This window comes from Sciurus carolinensis, chromosome 3, assembly GCF_902686445.1.
Source record: "Sciurus carolinensis chromosome 3, mSciCar1.2, whole genome shotgun sequence".
NCBI classification, from domain to species: domain Eukaryota; kingdom Metazoa; phylum Chordata; class Mammalia; order Rodentia; family Sciuridae; genus Sciurus; species Sciurus carolinensis.
The window spans coordinates 163,605,675-163,620,035 of record NC_062215.1 but is presented as its reverse complement, the minus strand read 5'-3'; the positions used below and the strand labels follow the sequence as shown (position 1 = coordinate 163,620,035).

The following is a 14,361-nucleotide window of genomic DNA, read 5'->3' as shown; positions in this document are numbered from 1 at the left end:
TCCTAGGCCAGTCCCTCACCCCTTCGTCCCAGGGCGGGAGTGGTTTCTTGCCCTGTGTGATTGCAGAAAGAACACCGGCTTCCCGTGTGGGAAAGAGGAGGGGTCAGGTGGAGAGGACAGAAAGGGGTCTTTCTGCCCTTGTCATCCTCTGTGAGGAGGTTGAGCCTGTGGAGAAAGGAGGAAGGGGTCTTGGCCTGTGTGCGGGGGCTGTGGGAGGGATTTCCTCAGAACCTGCTGGGGGTGGATGCTGGGAGGGGCAGGCTCTGGGGCGGGCTCTGTGGGAATGCCCAGCAGGCCCTTCTGGAGCAGGCAGCTCAGCCATCCAAGATGGTGGGTGGAGGCAGCTGGTGGGTGAGAAGCCCATGCTCTGGTCCTTTCCTGCTGTGCTCTGTGATGTTTGAGGACACTAGCTTTCTGTGTCCACCCCCACCCAGGGCTGCCATCCAAAACAAAGTACCATATACTTGGTGGCTTCAAACAACAGAAATGCAGCAGCTGCTAGGAGTCCAACATCCAGGTTGGGCCCTGGTGGAGGCTCTGAGGGCAATGGGCTCCCAGCTTCACCACATGCCTCCTGGGTCTGGAGACCCTTGATGTCCCTTGACTTGTAGCCTTGCCAGCCCATCTGGCCTCTGTTTTCACATGGTGCTGTCCCCCATGTGCCTCTGTCTTTTCAGGATACCAGTCCTACTGGATTAGGGCTTTAATCCAGCATGCCTTCATCTTAATTTGATTCCATCTGCAAAGACCCTCTTTCCAAATAAGGCCACATTCATGGGTCTTGAGAGTCAGGATTTACCTCAGCATCTCTTCAGGGGACATGATCCAACACTTAACACTTTCTGTCCTCCTCCTCCTTTAGACAATAGTCCTGAGACACGGGCTAAAGTGAAATTTGTCCAGGACACTTCCAAGTATTGGTACAAGCCTGAGATCTCCAGAGAGCAGGGTGAGTATTGGGCGGTGCTGGTGGTTCTGTGGTCCATGAGAGGACCCAGCTGGCTGCTGATCACTGTGTCTGCCTTGGACAAGGGACACAGTGGACTCGTTCCTCTTTGCAGTAGGTAGTGGTCACAGAGAGGGAACTGGGACTGAAGTCAGACAGTAAGAAGCACTTCCCACAGCAAAGGGAAGGCTGGCAGAAGCAGTAGTGTGATTGATCTTTGCAAGAGTCCATCAGAGCTTTGGTTTTCCTGGGTAAAGTAGAAGGCCAGCTCAGACAATATGAAGCCTTAGCTCTCTGTCTGTATGATGTGGGATATTTTTGTGTTTTATAGAAAATAGACAAATGAAGCTGGGATGTGGGAATAGACACGAGGTCCTCTATGGGTTCTCAAGGAAAATCTGTGGGGTGTGGGTGTGGATCAGCAATGCCTGCCTGACAACACCATCTGGACAGTTGCTTGTCTTTGTAAATAAAGTTTTATTGGAACACAGCCATACCTATTAGTTTACAGCTGCAACCACAGATTTGAGTAGCTGCAATAGTCTGCATGGCGAGAGATATTTACTATCTGGCCATTTACAGAAAAAGTTTGCCCACCTCAGCCCAAGAGGACCTTTGGGAGTGTTTAACTTTTAAAGAATGTCATCTCGTCCAAGAGAAAGTGAAGTTCCAAGGGCCCCGGGGGACTTAGGCAAGCCAGGGACGCCAATCTCACGTGCTGTCTTCCCTCCTCCTGGTTCAGCCATTGCACTCCTTAAGGATCAGGAGCCAGGAGCCTTCGTCATCCGGGACAGCCACTCCTTCCGAGGGGCCTATGGACTGGCCATGAAAGTGTCATCGCCCCCTCCGACCATCATGCAGCAGAATAAGAAAGGTGACATCCTCTTCCGGAGTCTGTGTGATCCTCACAGTCTCTTCAAACCCTGGGGTGCCAGAGGGACCCAGGGCGCTGAGCAGGACCTAATGCTCACAGAGCTGGTGCCTGAAAAACAGCTCTTCGGAAGAGCGAGGCTCGGGCTTGGGATGGTGGCGACAGAGAGCAGGGAAGGAGGTGGCGGTGCTTCCTGGAGGGGCGGGAGAGGAGCCAGTGGTGGTCTGTGCAACCCCAGCGCTCCAGCCTCCTGCTCTCCAGGACCCTGTGTCCCACCCCAGCCCCCAGCACTGCAGAAGGGGTGGCGCGGCGGTGGGAGGCGGTGGGAGGGCTTGTGAGGAGCACTTGGTTCTCATTTCTTTCTCTCCATCCCAGGAGACCTGACCCATGAGTTGGTGAGACATTTCCTGATAGAGACCGGCCCCAGAGGGGTCAAGCTCAAGGGCTGCCCCAATGAGCCCAACTTTGGTGAGCCGCCCCCACCGCTGTTGCTGCAGGCGGGTTGCAGGGTCTCACCCTGCTCCAGCTTTCCCAGGGGGCCTGACCCCAAGTTCTCTCCCCATAACCCCAGGTGGTAGATGACATGGTCCCTGTTCGGCACACGCGGGAACTCTAAGTTAGACTTACCCAAGGAGGCACAGATAAGGAGTGACTGCTCTGGGATTTGATCCCACAGTTCTCCGATGCCTCTACCCTGTTTTGGGAGGGTGGGAGCATCCCTGGAGAGAGTCAGAGAGGGGTTAGGAGGTACTTTGCGTAAAGGGAAGTAGTGAGGTCACACCCTGACGGCTAGAGTGAGCCTTGGAAGCTGAGCTGGGGTGGCTCGGTGGAGGAGTGCAGGGCCCTGACTCCATCCCAGCTCCGCCCCCAGCCGCACACACAAGAAGCTGGGTGGGGCGAGGTTTCCTGGCCTTTCCTCCCGGCCCTTAGCTGCCCCCTGACTCCCAGGAGCGCTGCCCTGAGGTGTGTCTCACCCCCTGCAGGATCTCTGTCTGCCCTGGTCTACCAGCACTCCATCATCCCACTGGCTCTGCCCTGCAAGCTCGTCATTCCAAACCGAGGTAGGACGGGAGATGCCCTGCGCTCCACATGTGCCCCTGAGCTGCCTCCTTCGTGTCTTGTCCCACCAGCCGCTCCAGAATGTGGGCCGGGGTGGAGGGCACGCATGGGGAAATTCAAAAACCTCTCTCACACACACTTTTTTTTTTTCCCCTGTTAAAAAAGAAGGAAAAGTTTGCTGAGTGTGGTGGCACAGGCCTGTAATTCCAGTGGCTGGGGAGGCTGAGGCAGGAGGATCTCGTGTTCAAAGCCAGCCCCAGCAACTTAGACTGTAAACAACCTAGTGTGATCCTAGTGGGAATGTGGCTCAGTGGTTAAGCACCCTTGGAAAAAAGAAGGAAAAGTTTAAGAATTGAACTCTAGGGCCATATATAGTCTTTCCAGATTGTTCTAGAAAATACTCTGGCACCTTTCAGAAATTCATACTGAATTCTCAGAATCAGCCTCATCCCTGGGGAAGTCCTGAGCAGTGGGAGAGTCAGGAGGAGAATGTACTGGAGGTTGAGATTAAAACCTCCGATATTAGTTGAGGATTTTTATCTATCCTATTTAATTCACTGAATTATTAATAATAATTGGCCAACATTATTAGCTTAAAAGTTCAAACACAACTTAAGTAGCATTATTAACCACACAATTTAGACACCAATTAAATTACATTTTTATGAAACTTGCTGTGGTAGTCTAGCAATTACATAGTTGTTTGATTTTAAATTGTATAAACCAGTGGTTCTTGAAATGTGGTCCCCAGACCAGCAGCATCTGCATCCCCTGAGAACGTGTTAAAATGCCGGCGTTCTCAAAGTCCACTTCATCAGAAACTCTAGGGCCCAACAGTCTGCATTTTAACACATCTGCACACCAAAGCGTAAGAAACACTGGTTACAAATTATTTTTTATTCTGATTTTTTTTTTTTTAAAGTTTTATGGCTAAAGACTCAGTGGCACATGCTTGTGATCTCAGCTACCTGGGAGGATGAAGCAGGAGGATCATAAGTTTAAGGCCAGCCTCAGCAACTTAATAAAGTCCTGTCTCAAAATTAATATAATTTAAAAGGACTGGGATGTAATTCAGGGGTAGAGTGCCCCTGGGTTCAATCCCCAGTACCATGAAAATAAATTATTTAGGTACAGTTGAAATAAAAACAGTGGTATGTACTGTGTATAATGTGATCTTTTGATCTATGTACACATTGGGAAATGGTCAAATCAAGCTACTTAACACGTCCATCACTCTGTTCTCACTAATCTTGAACTTATATTTGTGCTGTGGGGGTGGTTTAAGGAATCAAGGTATTTACTGATCCACAAAGACGTGTCCGTGCCAGACAACAGCAACGTCACTGCTGCTGAGGCCTTTCTTTCTGCCAAGCAGTGGGATAAAAACTGTATGGGATGTTGGAAACCCTGGGTGGTGGTTCCACTTAGCATGTGGTGGGCTGAGGGTTGGCGCCCAGCTGTCCTAGACTCCAGAGCTCCCAGCCAGCATCCTGGGTTCTTGGAGCAATCGTCGAACCTCCCCCCGTAGATAACACAGTGCCTGTGACTGGGGCCCACCGTGAAAGTGTGTCCTTTGCACAGAGCATTGGCGGAGCTGGCCTGAGGCCCAGCTCAACCATGCTTTTTTCCAGCTCCAAGGTTTTAATTACCAGGTGAATTTTTTCTCAGACCCCACAGATGAATCAAAAGATAGCTCGGGCCCTGCCAACTCAACGGCTGACCTGCTGAAGCAAGGAGCAGGTGAGTGGTCCCTGGAGACTGGACCCCTGCCCACACCCTCATTCCCACCTTCCTGCCCTGTGCCTCCTGCAGGTGCGGGTTGGAAGTCTCTCCCAGACCCCGATGGCTCTAGGCAGGTTATGTTCCTCCGTGCAGGTGTTTTGGCCCAAGGCTGGCCTGCCGTTGTCTGCCACCTTTTCCCTCAGGAGTGGACCTGGGGCATTTTCTCCACTCACTCCGGCCCCCTGACTCCCTCTGGGGTCCTTTTCTTCTAGCCTGTAATGTGCTCTTCGTCAATTCCGTGGATATGGAATCTCTCACTGGGCCGCAGGCCATCTCCAAAGCCGCATCTGAGACGCTGGCTGCTGATCCCACGCCAGCCGCCACTATCGTTCACTTCAAGGTCTCTGCCCAGGGAATCACGCTGACTGACAACCAGAGAAAGTAAGCCTTGTCTACTTGCTCCTGCACTGGGCTCTCCTGACTGCCACCCATCCATGCATCCACTTACCCACCCTCACCAACTGATTCATCCCTTGCACCTATCTGCCCATCTGTTCTCCCATCCATCTATCTTGCTTCCATTCTTTACCGGACTAGCTATTCATCCCATCCATCCATCCATCCATCCATCCATTCATTCAACCAACTACCCATCTACCCATCATCCATCTATCCATCCATCCATCCATCCTTCATCCACCTACCATCCATCCAGCCATTGTCCATCCACTTGTTCACACACTCATCAATGATCCATCTACTTGTATCTATTCATTCCCCATTTATCCTCCCCAACCATTTATCCCTTTTATTTTTATGTGTCTCCATCCATTCATCCACTTATCCATCCACCCACCCACCCATCCATCCATCCATCCATCCATCATCCATCCATCTATTCATCTACCCATCCATCCATCCATCCATCCATCCATCCACCCTCCGTCTATTCACCCGTCCATCCTTCTATAAGGATTTGCCTGAGTTGGGTATTCAACTGTCAATACAACTGTTAAAACAGTCACTCTTTCCAGGAGCAGAGTCCTTCCTTTCATATTCTTCCTATCCATGTCCCCAGCCCATTTCCTTCCTCTCTTAGGGTCCCCCCATTTCTTAGTCCTCAGTGTCAGTTTCTTTCCCAGTCCCTAGCATTTGGACTTGTTTCTGTGGCACATCTGTCTGTCCCTGTGCACTGCTCAGGTCTCCAATGTGAGCAACTCAGGCCATCTTGCTCATACATAGCAAGAGCGTGACCCACAGTGGGCACAGTGGAAGGTGGCCTGGCCTGCGGAGGGTGGAGGAGGCGGCCATTCCCCTGCTCACTCACTGTTTGTCTGATGTCTGAACCACAGGCTCTTCTTCAGAAGACACTACCCCCTCAACACTGTCACCTTCTGTGACCTGGATCCACAGGAAAGAAAGTAAGTCTCTCAGAAACACCTTCCCTCGGCTGGTTCTGGGCTGCTGGAGTGTGTGTGCACGTGAGCACAGATGTGCATGTTCTCGGTTCCCCTGGAAGATCTGCCTGTGTCCAGTGGAGTGTGCATAATTGTGTCAGGCAGTTTTTGAGATTTCCTCTCAGATCTGGAGACCCTCTTGGGACCCAAATGCCCATTTTTACCCCCTCTGCCCCGACCCTGACCCTGACTCTTTCTGTGGCCTGCCAGTGTTTTCTCTGCCTCGAAAGCCCCTGGCTAACCTTGGAGGCGTCTGTCTTTCAGAGGTGGGGGCTCCTCTGCCTTGTCCCACAAGGTCCAGTCTGGGTGGGTGGTGCTCTGGGGACAGGTGCAGTGACTGACCCTGAGCTGACTTTCTCTCCACAGGTGGATGAAGACGGAGGGCGGAGCCCCTGCTAAGTAAGTGTGGCTTCTTTACCCACCAGCTTGCCAGTTTCGTGCTTCTCCACCAGCAGGCAGGGGCAGGGTTAGAATCCAGAGCCGGGGCGCGGCACGGACAGCAAGCATCTTTGTGCTTATACCACTGAGTTTTGGAGAAGGCAACTACAACCCACATGGGTGGTGTTAGCAAAGGAGAGTGTGTCCAAGCGGGGCCAGAGATGGAAAGGCTTTGGAAACGAAAGAATATTTAAAAATGGGTCTTAAGAGACGGTGCAGTTTGGACAGGCTGAAGGGTAGGAGAGAGATGGTTTAGTGGGCGGAGGTGGCTCGACCAGCAGACAACAAGCCGGGCAGGGCTGGGTCTGCCCCACGGGGAGGCTGCTGGATGGTTGTTGACTGAAGAAAGGGGAGAACACAGGCAGCCAGGTCGTCTCCCGTGTCCAGGAATCTGGGTGTGAACGATGCTGGGGGCTCAGCCTTGTTGTCCTCATAGGCATGGGGGACTCTGAGTTCCCATTTGTTTGTGTCCCTGCCAGCCGGCCAGGCAGGCCAGAGCTTGCAGTGAGGGCAGGTGGCAGTGGCAGGGCAGACACAGGCTGGCCAGGTCTCCGTCCTGGCAGAAGCAGGCGGACAAGGCCAGCATGCCTGTGTGCTGGGAGCTGAGAGATGCCCCCCACCCAGCCCACTCACCCCCACTGCACGACAGCCCTAGCCAGACCAGAAGGAGGGGTGCTGGGGGCTGCTCTGTGGACCCCAAGGTTCCCAACACCTGGGCACTGCCCCAGCCCCTGACGTGAACCCGGAGAGTGGAGAGGAGGGAAGTACAGGGCTGTGTGTGCGTGTGTGTGGCTTTGCTAATTTGAGCGGGGTGGCGCGGTCTGAGGCAGAGGGGTGTCCGTCGGCATCTCCAGCTGTCCCGATTTCCCCATCTCGCTCGAATTAGCAACACGCGGCTGGGAGGGGCGAGCTCACATTCTGTTCTCTGCCCTCGTATTTTTAACTCTGTTTTGCAAAGAGAGAATGTTAGGTCACTCCCGTCTTGGTGCTGGAGGGGACAGGTGTGGGGTCCCCTCCCCCTTGGGTTCTCTGGGCTTCCAGCCTCTGGAGCGACGACTGTGTGTGTAGGGTGGGGACCTGTGTCCTTGGTCCCCCTGACCCCTGAGCGGCATGGTGGGTGCAGACGAACGGACAGCCCTCCTGGTCCTTTGCTTGTGTGTTGTTTGTATGAACAGTCGGCCGGGGTGGGGCTGGGAGAAGCGGCTTCAGGAATGCTCCCTCTTCATTTCTGCTCTTGTCCCCACCCCTTACTATCCAGTCTTGTCCTAACTGCAGTTTCCGCTCCCACCCCTCAAAGGGGAACCTTCGTCTGCCCTGAAACAAAGCAAGAGGCTGTCTCCAGCCTTGGCATTGCTGCAGCAGTGCCCAGAGGACGCTGTCTCAGGCGCCACCCCTGTCCCTGAGGCCCGGGGAGGCTAGGGACGCGGCGAGGCAGGTTTGGCTTGAGACAAGCTGGCCTGTCCAGCCCGCGTTCCCAGGCCAGTGTCCCCCTGCTGCCCCTCATGCCCACCACCCTGTCCTGCCCCTGCAGGCTCTTTGGCTTCGTGGCGCGGAAGCAGGGCAGCACCACAGACAACGCCTGCCACCTCTTCGCCGAGCTCGACCCCAACCAGCCTGCCTCCGCCATCGTCAACTTTGTCTCCAAGGTCATGCAGAGCACCGGCCAGAAGAGATGAGCCCAGACCCCTTGCCCAGGGCCAGGGCAGTGGGGGCGGGGCATGTGGGGAGGGGACCCCTGCGTCCTGACCACCTGGAATCCAGAAGGAGGACTTTGGGCTAATTTTGGAGAAGGAGAGAAGAAAGTGCAGCGTTGGGAGAGGGAAGTGAATTGCAGAGGGGAGGGGAGGGGAGAGAAAGAAAAAAAAAAGATGGAGGAGAAGAACTCAGGTTCTCCTGGCAGATGGAAACGGCAGTCTCCCAAAGCCTCCTGAACCAGCCGGGCCCCTCGCTCCCTGCCCCCTCTGAGAGGATGGGGCTCCTCCATGGGCTGACGGGCCTCCTTGGGATCCACATTTTTGGGGGGAAATGGAAAAGCCCTGTGTCCCTAGCCACCTGCTTTGCAAGGACAGCTCAAACCGAGAGAATCTTTTTCTGGCTACCTGTGGGGCGGGTTGCTGAGCCCAGCGGCCGGTGTGGGAGAGCAAGTGGAGAAGATTTTCCTTTTGACACCATCCCAGACCAGAGGCCCATAATCCTGTGCTGGGCCTCCGATGCACTGTGGTGTGGGTGTTGATGTGTCCCCACCCACGGCTTCACTCACTGACTTCTCTCCGCCTCTGTCTGCTAGGGTTAGCAGCTCTGCTCGCCTGTGTCCCCATGTTTGTACACACAGGCATACTGTCCAAAGAAGGTTAGGGTTGGGGTGACGGGGGCAGCAGGGAGGAGACAGAAGCCCTCTCCTGCAGGAGCACCCAGGGTTCTCCCTCCTGGTCCCTGCACTTAACCTTGGTGGCCCTGGGTGCCACTAGCCTGATCCGTACAGAGGCCCTGGCACCCTGGCTCCATTGCTGGTTCTGCCTTGACCAGGAGCCCGGGACTTTGAGGAAGTGGAGATTTGTGTGTCCACAGGGAGGCGGACTGTCAGGAAGGGTGGCTGCTGAGCTCTTGACACCTTCCGGCCGCGGTGGCTCTCAGCTGGCTGGGCAGGCTGCTGCAGCCAGTGCCTGGACTCTGCCTGACCCACCGCTCAGCCATTCCTGGGCTCAGGCCCAGCGCCAGCCTTATCTCAGACTTGCTTATCTGCATGCTGCCTTTCGGGGCGCTGGGGATGGTGTCTTCCTGCTCTTTCCTGCCCTGTCCTTCCTGCAGGGTCCTCATGTTGGGGCTCGTCTTGGGGAATCTGCTTCCCAAATTCCATCTTGGCAAGGCCCCAGGAGAAACCTGCAGTCCCTGTGTCCCCTCTATAAGAGCTTCGAGGTGTGACTGTTGCAGGTGCCTTTCAGCTGGGCTGCCCAGGGTGATATCAGCAAAGCTCCTGGGCACCACATGGCCTACCCATCATGCCAAAGCCTCGCTGTCTCCCTTCTGCCTTGGTTTCCCCAGAAGAGCCACACAGCCCATGGAGCAGAGGACGAAGAGCTTGCATTTAAGTCAAAAAGCCAAGGGTCCGTTTGGGGAATTGGGAAGACCCTTGCCACCCAGGAACTCTAAGCCAGAATGGAAAATTCACCAGAACTCCATTCTTCAGCCCATAGGGGGCCTCTGAAGAGTGGCATTGTACTGATATATAAATATATATAATATATACAGGAGACATACTGACAGAATCTGTAAGCTAATAAAATATAAGAAAAGGTTAAAAAAAAGAATAGATAAATTGACAAGAAGTATTTATTGTTTCCCAGATTGCTTTATTGCCTCCCTGAGCATAAATCAGTTCCCGTCCCTTTCTTTAGAAGGTAGAGCCCGAAGTGGAGGGGGGCTTTGTCCTTGGCATGGCGGGGTCTCCTTGCTCTGGCCTTTGCTTCCTAGGCCATGCTGGGGCTCAGTGTGGTGGGGTGCACATGCTCCATGCTGTTGGCCCCCTGGTTTTCTGGCAAACCGTCAGCTCCCTGGACGGGTGGGGACCTGCCCTCTTTGCCGTGGGCCCGAGTGCATGTGTGAGCGTGCTGGGGACCAGGTGTGTGTGGCCACAGGTGCGTGCGCGTCTCTGGTGTATTTTCTCCTCCTGGGAGCTCTACCCTGTGGACCTTGTTACTGGGAGCTGGAAGAAGAGTGTCTAGCTTAGATGGGGGGCAGAGGCCGAGCCCCCACCCTGCTCCCCAAAGTGGAAGTCTTGGGCTTGGTGACCTAGGACCTTTCAAAGTGCCCTTCCTTCTGAGATGTTCAAGCCAAATACCTGAAGCCCCTCTCCTTATTCCCTAAGGCACCCCAGTTCTCCTCTAGGACAGGAGACGTTTCCTCATCCGGTTTCTTGTGAGTACCTTCCTCTCCTGCTGATAGGCTGCGGGATCCTCCTGGTCGCTTACCTTCTCTGGGCTGGAGGCTGGGAGGGCCCTCGCTGGGACTGAGTACTGACTGGGATCAGCCTTCGCACTTGCTTTCTCACCTATCCACTGCCCCAGCAGCTCCCGTCAGGCCTGGCCAGCCTCTGCACTCCGGCCGGCCACATGTGAGCTGTAGGGAGGACCCAGAGGACGCTGCAGAGCTGGCCACTGGCTCTCAGCATGTCTCTGGAGGGAATCGGCGCGGAGAGTTTGGCCTTCCCAGGAGAATGATGGGGAAGGGACCTCAGCCTCCACAGTGGCCCCACCCTGCCCGGTGTCTCACCAGTGGGCCCCGTATGTACACACACACACTCACACACACACACACACACACACACACACACGCATGCATACACACACACATGCACATGCACACGCGCACACACATGCGCACACACCACTCTGCACTGTAGTCTCTTCTTGCCAAAGATTTCCTTTAAAAGAGAGCACTTTGACCCATTGTTATTTTATAAGTGTTTATCTCCCCCTCCCTCTACCCCTTTTGCTGTTGTGTGTTGTTGAATCTGTCGTCAGCAAGGAGAGTGCTGTCTGGTCTCTATTGTAGACTGAGGCAGGGCAGGGTCTGGAGAGGTGGAAGAGCGAGCAGGAGACGTGGGGTCAGCCCAAGGTGCTGCCTCTGCCTGGCCAGCAGGTCTCTGGGGCAGGCCTTGACCTAGCTGGCCTCTGCAGGCAAGGGGCACGGAGGGGACATCTCTGATTTTTCAAGGATTAGAGCCCAGGGGACTTAAGAGGGATGGATTGGCCCGAGAGCCATGGAGAGGTGACCCCAGAAGGGAAATGGGGGAAATGAGCCATCCGTGTGGCTTCCAGGGGTGATGGGAGTGCCCCACCTGGCCATCATGGTTTCTTGGCTCCTTTGTGTAGCCAGGCATTTAAGGGACAGAGGCATCGCCTCCTGGATTTGGGAAAGGCATTTTGAGCCATCTGGGCCGACCTTCTCCCCAGGAGTTCTGAAAGCTAAGGACACTGCCAGGGTTCCTTCTCCCCCACTTCCACTTTTAAGGAACCCTCAGATGTGTTAGGGACTGGCCAGGGTGAGTGGTGGGACCCGGGCTATGTGGATTCCTGCCAGGAAGGGACTCTCAGTAGGGAGAGCAGGGGCCTCTGCTGCCCGGTTCTGCAGGCCCGAGCTGGGGTGGAGCAGGTTCCTCTGCTGCCCAGGTGGGTGCAGAGGGGCTGGTGAGGGGGTCCCTCCTGCTCGGGGACGTCTCCCCCTTATTTCTTTTTTCCCGGCTTCAGATCTTGGGAGATCAAGTGGGCCTGCCCCATGTGAGAAAAGAAGTCCACCCTGCCCACCCTGGGGTCTTTGAAGAGCTTGTGGGCAGAGTGGCAGGGCCACCTCTTCACCCAGGGCCAGACCCTGGAATGCTGAGACTCGTGTCCCCATGTCCAGTGGTAACATAGGACGTGTGTGCGCGTGTGTGCAAGTGTGGACGTTTGTGTGTGCGTGTTTTGCTCGTCTCTTTAGGGCACTTAGGGGTAGGGGTCGGAGGTGGCGCCTGGCAGAAGGTCAAGTTCAGTATGACCCAGCGGTGAGAGAAATCAGGTGAGGGCTGCAGGCCAGCGACTGGGGGAGTCTCAGCTTCCGCCAGGGCGAGGACCGGCCCCCGGTGGGGCTCGGCAGACCCGTTCCTTGTGGTCTGCCCTCTTCAGATGTTGGAAAGGTTGGAGGACCGTGTCCATTTCCCACCCCTGGGCCTTTCCCAGCCACAGGTAATTGCCGGGCCATGTCCAAGTTTGTTTCCTCCTAATCAGTGTTAAGTGGGGCAACGCTCTCCTGTGGGTCCGTGTTTGGTGTGAGCATGACGGGGTGTGCCTGCCCCGTCCCCCCCACTTCTCTCCTCTCTTCAGGCTGTTGTTCAAAACAAACATAAGAATTTCCTTCCCAGAGCACCCCAGCGTCCTCCCCACCCCGCTGTGTATTTATATAGATGGAAATATACTTTATATTTTGTATCATTGTGCCTATGACTTTGCCACCTTGTATAAACCCCGATGTATGCTGTTTGTCCTGGAAATGAATGTACTACACCCGCGCTCTCCTGCTCCTGTACAGCGGCTTGGTTTCTTTGCGATCCATTGTATGGCTTTATAAATGATAAAGTTAAAGAAAAATCCATGGTGTTATCCAGCTGTGTTGTTTGGACGGGGGGCTGCCAGGCCAAAGGGACCTCTCTTGGGCACCAGATACCAGGGGGATTTGGAGATGCCTCTAGTGGTCCATTCACCCCAAACCCTCCCCACAGCTTTCCCAACGTCCAGGTCTACGTCTGGTCACTCTGGGTCATTCATCTGGATTCTTTCAGCTGGAAGAGAAACTTGATTCAAATTTGTTCAAGAAAAGAATGACATTTATTAGGCCAAGTGCTGAGAAGGCCAGGCAAAGCTGGGTCCAGGCCTCCAGGGGTAGGATCGGGACTCTACCCCAGGATCCAGGGGTAGGATCTGAGCCTGCTCGGTCCTGAGCTGGCTCAATACTCAGACAGCCTCTGTCCCAGTGATGGGGTCACTGGAAGCTCCAGGCCTTCAATCCATCGGCTTGGACCCAGTAGAAAGAAGAATCCCTCTTCCCTACGTTCTCGGCAAGAGCCTGGGGCACATGCCCGTTGTTCTGCGAGATCCTGCCTCTGGAGCCTTCTGCAGTTAGCCACGGGGACCGACAAGGGGGAGGGCTTGGTGCCCCTTGAAGGGGTGAGGTTTGCGGGAGCAAAGAGGAGCAGAGGCTGCTGGGCAAAATCCAGGTGCCATTCAGGTGGCTCCCGTGGAGCCAGCTCACGCTGGGCCAGTCCTGTTCAGAAGGTCAGGGTGTGTGGTCTGTGGGGGCAGCCTCGCACGGCACCAGGGCTCTGGGGCATCTCCAGATTCTCCAGTTCTCCACTGAGCTTGCAGTGTGGCGGGGAGGGCGACTTGGACCAGCTGTGCTGGTCAGCACAGTGGCAGATGGCAGGGCGGCCTGTCCAGCCTGCGGGTTCAGAAGTCCTTCACACTCTTAAAACCATTGAGGACCCCGAAGAGCTCTTGTTTAGAGGGTTGTATCTTTCCCCCTTGACCTCAGAGTAAATTGAAACTGAGAACACTTCAAACACATTCACTTCTGTGACGATAATAAACGCATTGCTTGTGAAGGGAAATGGCGTTTCCATGAAAGACTGTGGTGTTATTTATTTATTTTAGAACCCAGGGGTGCTTAACCCCGGAGCCACAGCCCCAGCTCTTTTTATATTTTATTTAGAGACAGGGTCTTCCTAAGTTGCTTAGGGCCTCCCTAAGTTGCCCAGGCTGGTTCTGAACTTGCAATCCTCCTGCCTCAGACTCCCGAGCTGTTGGGACAGTGATATTTTCTAAAGCAGAAAACGATCGAGTGCTAAGGGTGATGTGGTTTTGCATTTTTAAGGTCTTCTTACTGCATCCTGTCTTTGGGGACAGCTGAACTCTCACTGTAGCTAGTGTGCAGTGAAAATGAATAAAAAATCCAGTAGTGACGCGATGTTGTTATGAAGTAGTTTTGACCTCACAGAACCCTTGTAAGGGCCTCAGGACCCCACGGGTGCCAGCCCAGATGGGATGCAAGGTTTGCTCTATGAGACGAGCGAGCCAGGGAGCACAGAGCTGCCTGCTGTGCAGAGGCTTGTGCCAGACTTCCCACTAAATCCACGATGTGGGGACACCTCAGGAAACAGGCTCTGAGAGGTCACCTGGCTTCTAACTGACAGAGCTGGCACTTGTCATTGTCACCAGTGACCAGCCAGTGTTCAGCCCACACTTGCTGATTGGCAGGACCTGTCCTAAGCACACAAATGTATTTTCTTGCACAAGCACACCTGTGAGATAAAGGCTGTCTTTGTCCTCACCTCATAGAGG

The 14,361-nt window shown here is 54.5% G+C and overlaps 1 protein-coding gene across 15 annotated transcripts in view; it reads left to right on the top strand.

Moving 5' to 3' along the window:
- Positions 1-12,617, top strand: part of Tns1 (tensin 1) — a 184,730-nt gene extending 172,113 nt beyond the window's left edge. For all 15 annotated transcript variants that reach the window (XM_047544728.1, XM_047544724.1, XM_047544725.1 and 12 more), the window contains 9 exons: positions 863-949; positions 1,689-1,820; positions 2,193-2,285; positions 2,801-2,878; positions 4,545-4,616; positions 4,871-5,039; positions 5,951-6,019; positions 6,422-6,454; positions 8,025-12,617. In XM_047544728.1, coding sequence (XP_047400684.1) covers positions 863-949; positions 1,689-1,820; positions 2,193-2,285; positions 2,801-2,878; positions 4,545-4,616; positions 4,871-5,039; positions 5,951-6,019; positions 6,422-6,454; positions 8,025-8,169 — 878 coding nt within the window. In that variant the 3' untranslated portion in view covers positions 8,170-12,617. The remainder of the gene's footprint in view (positions 1-862; positions 950-1,688; positions 1,821-2,192; positions 2,286-2,800; positions 2,879-4,544; positions 4,617-4,870; positions 5,040-5,950; positions 6,020-6,421; positions 6,455-8,024) is intronic.
- Positions 12,618-14,361: the final 1,744 nt, after the last annotated feature.